Source organism: Onychomys torridus, chromosome 4 (genome assembly GCF_903995425.1).
Source record: "Onychomys torridus chromosome 4, mOncTor1.1, whole genome shotgun sequence".
NCBI classification, from domain to species: Eukaryota; Metazoa; Chordata; class Mammalia; order Rodentia; family Cricetidae; genus Onychomys; species Onychomys torridus.
The window spans coordinates 82,960,956-82,965,318 of record NC_050446.1 but is presented as its reverse complement, the minus strand read 5'-3'; the positions used below and the strand labels follow the sequence as shown (position 1 = coordinate 82,965,318).

The 4,363-nt window shown below is 39.7% G+C and overlaps 1 protein-coding gene across 1 annotated transcript; it reads left to right on the top strand.

Moving 5' to 3' along the window:
- The first annotated feature begins 3,738 nt into the window (after positions 1–3,738).
- Positions 3,739–4,080, top strand: LOC118581381 (NHP2-like protein 1). Its single transcript, XM_036183432.1, has one exon. The coding sequence runs from the start codon at positions 3,739–3,741 to the stop codon at positions 4,078–4,080; it is 342 nt and encodes a 113-aa protein (XP_036039325.1).
- The last annotated feature ends 283 nt before the right edge of the window (positions 4,081–4,363 follow it).

The following is a 4,363-nucleotide window of genomic DNA, read 5'->3' as shown; positions in this document are numbered from 1 at the left end:
AGATGGGAGACAGAGACAAGAGAATCCCCAGAATTTCATGAGCAAGCTAGCTGGGCACATGCATTTAATGAGAGACTTTGTGTAAAACAAGGTAGAAAGCAATGGCCAATGCTCAAGGCTATCCTCTGTCCTCTACACACATGCTGTGGCAGACACTTAATACTTACAGAGTGACAAGCACACTAATACTTTGAACCTTTAAGAGTCTTCAATAAGTACTAGAGGGGGAAAAATGCAGAGCACTGAGAGGAGACATTGTACATAGATTTCCACTCTTAACCAAGAATGTATTTGCAATTAACACCTGCTGGAAAAAGGAAAACCAGTTGTCTACAATGACATGCCACTGGGTATACCAACCATACTTCAGGACAGGCCCATGCCCAGAAGTAGTTATCCAGCACAAAATGAACTCCAGGTGTTTCTTTCTTCATTCCTTTCTTTCCCTTTGGCTTGAAGGGTTTGTTTGTTTTGTTTTGTGGGCTTTTTGTTTTGGGTATTACTTGGTGTTTTGTTTGCTTCCTTTGATCTCTCTCTCTCTCTCTCTCTCTCTCTCTCTCTCTCTCTCTCTCTCTCTCTGTGTGTGTGTGTGTGTGTGTGTGTGTGTGTGTGTGTGTGTGTGTGTGTGTTTGAAAAGGGCAAGAACATAGAAAGTGGGTGGGTAGGAAGGATCTGGGAAGCAAAAGACCTAATACAGACAGACATATAAGCTGCATGTGTGTGTGCCACATGTGTGTGCCTTTGTGTGCAGGGTACATACAGGGTAAGGAACATGATCAAAATATATTATATTAAAATGATGTATAAATAAAGAGAAAGAACAAAAGCAAGTAATGCAGCACCTAAGGAATGACAGCTGAAGTTGACCTCTAATCTCTACTATTGGAATTTTTTTACTAATGATATAAGGAAATATCATTATTGTTCTTGTTCTTAAAACAGCACTGTAAAATTGAAGAAATAAGGTATATGCACATGAATAGTTACATAATTGTCTAGTGGTAATACCACAATTCTTCCACAATGCAGTATGATATTATTTACCTAACAATTGCTGTTATCAAGATGCAAAGACTTCACAGAAATATTTCCAATCTTGCCAGGCAAGAAGGCTCATGCTTGCAATGACTTGGGAGACCATGGTAGGTAGATAGCCATGAGTTACAACCTAGCCTGTGTACTACAGTGAGCTCCAGGCCAGCTTGAGCTGGGGTGAAGCACTATCTCAAAACAGCAACAAGAATAATAACAAAAACAACAGAACACCCATATCTCCAACCGAGTGGCTACAAATTAAAAATTTTTTTTTTCGCTTTTTCAAGACAGGGTTTCTTTGTGTAGCTTTGCACCTTTCCTGGAACTCATTTGGTAGCCCAGGTTGGCCTCGAACTCACAGAGATCCGCCTGGCTCTGCCTCCCAAGTGCTGGGATTAAAGGCATGCGACACCACCGTCCGGCTTAATTCATATTTTAATCTTTCAGAATCCATGGTAATTTAGACTAGAGACCATCCACTTCTGTATGACAAGGTAAAGCACTTGTCTGTATCAGCCACCTCTTCCACTTGCCTCCCATCTCTCTACTGTAGGTAGATACCCTGTGCTTCAAGTACCCACCAAATCCTTGTCTTTGATAACAATAAAGGACTCTATCTCTTCCAAAGCAGTTCTAAACTGAAACTTTTTGCTGTTCCCCACTCCTCCCCAGGTTACATTCATACTTTCAGACACAGCTTAGTCACCAACCACTACAAGTGTAAAGTTGACACACCTCCAGTATGCACCACCCTTAACCCATGTCAACTTCATTTACCCAGCTGTCTAGGGCACCAATTATGAATTCTGAAAATAAGAAGCTCCTCTTTCATCCGTGTCTGAGTAGAAATCACATGGGGGGAAGTATAGGAAGTAGCTACTAAATGTTTTGTTGGTCTACACTGAAGTGATTTCTCAGTGGTTAAGGCCCGGTCTTCCAAAGGACTAGAGTTTCATTTCCACCACCCACATCAGGTTACTCACAACAGTCTTCAACTCCAGGTCCTGAGACCCTTTATGATCTCCATGGACACAAACAGGCATGTGGTATATTCTCACAAGGACAAAAAAAAAATACACACAAACAAAAATAATACATTTTTGGTGGAGAGTTTTTCAGAGGGTAGTATTTTTGACTGACCTACATATAGTTAGAAAGAATAGCTTCTGCCTATTAACTCACAGGATAAAGTATGCTAACTAGAATTAGAATTATAGGTTAAAAGAAATCCTAGTGAGTAGCTGAAAAGAATTACTGATCTAGCTTGCAGCTTGAAGGAGTTAGTGAGCATGCATAAGTTTAACTGTGTGGGTGACATCTTTTTCAAACTTGCCCAGTAAGTACTAAATCTTTAAATTTTGAAAACTTTGCTACAATTTTGTTATAGATTTTATTCTGTGCAAATACTCACAGGATGGTAAGCCTTCATTCATCTATCATTCCATGAAACTAGTATTAATATCTTTACATAATTAGTATATTAATTAAAAGCCCTCCTGGCCCAATAATGATTTAGCAAAAATAATTTTTTGATCTTTGTACTATTTTGAATAAATGTGGTTATCATAATATTGACAAGAACATTCTCAGAGAGATAATATTCTTATTTTCATGAAGACATGCTGAATATATTAAAAGCTGTATGAATATTCATATTATTATAATCATTAATACATGTGCGCATATATATATATATATATTTCTACCAAGTAGACTAGCTTGTAAATTTTAAAAATTGCAACAATTTATAGCTAAAAAATTAAAGTCATTTTCCATTCTTATACTAAGTCAAATCCCTGATTTTTGAAAAATTGTGAGTATTATAATAACAAAACACAAAGAATACCAGTATAATTTCTGAAAATAGTGTTAAAATCATTTGTAATCATCAGTGAGTACAGAATGACAGAAATAGATATAAAGAAAGCAAACATTATCAGAGATTTACCTTTTCGTATCTTCCTAGTTGTGTCATTCAAACACGGGATTTGACACTACAATAAAGTTACAGGCCCATGGGGTGCTGCCTAGTTTTTTGTCAACTTGACACAAGATAGAGTCATCAGAGAGGAGGGGGCCTCAATTGAAAAAAAAAATGCATCCATAAGATCTGGCTGAAAACAAGCCTGGAAGGCATTTTCTTTTCTTTTTTTAAAATTATAAATGCCAGGCCTTAGTTGGCTTGTTTTTTTGCCAGCTTTCCTTACCTTTGAATTATCCCATCTACCTTTTGCCTCTGGGCTTTTTTACCTTTTCTTACTTCTGTCTATACTTATGTTCACTATTACTCTGTGACAGGCTGCCGGGGTGGGTGGGTGGCTGGCTGGCGGGGTGGCTGGGTGGCCCCTGCTGTCCTCCTCTCCTTGTTCTTTTGCTCCTTCTTCTTTCTCCCAGATTTCTCATTTTATATATTCTCCCTGCCTGCCAGCCCTGCCTTTCCTTCTCCTGCCTTGCTATTGGCTGTTCAGCTTTTTATTAGACCATCAGGTGTTTTACATAGGCACAGTGATACAGATTCACAGAGTTAAACAAATGCAACATAAAAGAATGCATCTTCGCATCATTAAAACAAACGTTACACAGCATAAACAAATGCAGCACATCTTAAAATAATATTCTTCAGTCGAATCGTTGTGAGGCTGGCGCACCGCCGCCATGGGAGAATGTGGAGTGACTCCGGCTGGAAGCCCAGGAAAGATTCCTATGACGGAGGCTGATGTAAATCTGAAGGCTTATCCCCTGGTAGATACCTCCCTCACCAAGAAGCTGCTGGACCTCATTCAGCAGTCACGTAACTACAAGCAGCTTCGGAAAGGAGCCAATGGAGTCACTAAACCCCTCAACAGGGGCATCTCTGAGTTCATTGTGATGGCAGCAGATGCTGAGTCCTTGGAGATCATCCTGCACCTCCCCCTGCTGTGTAAAGACAAGAATGTCCCCTATGTATTCCTGCACTCCAAGCAGGCCCTAGGATGGGCCTGTGGGGTCTCCAGACCTGTCATCACCTGTTCTGTTACCATCAAAAAAGGCTCCCAGCTAAAGTAGCAGATCCAGTCCATCCAGCAGTCTATAGAAAGGCTCCCGGTGTAGGCCCTCAGCCTTTGCCCTTTCCTGTCTGCTCCCATCCCACTTGTGTATCATATTGTCTGTCAGCATGTGGTATTTTCAGCCAGTTTCTATTATAAATATTGTACTACATCTGTTTTTTTGTATTTTTAATTTGTTTTACAGGATTGTTTTGTCCCCATCTCCTCATCCTCTCTTCTACCATTTTTTAATCTTTTGAAAAAATGAAATGATACCTAAGACAGGTGAGAGGCAGAATGTC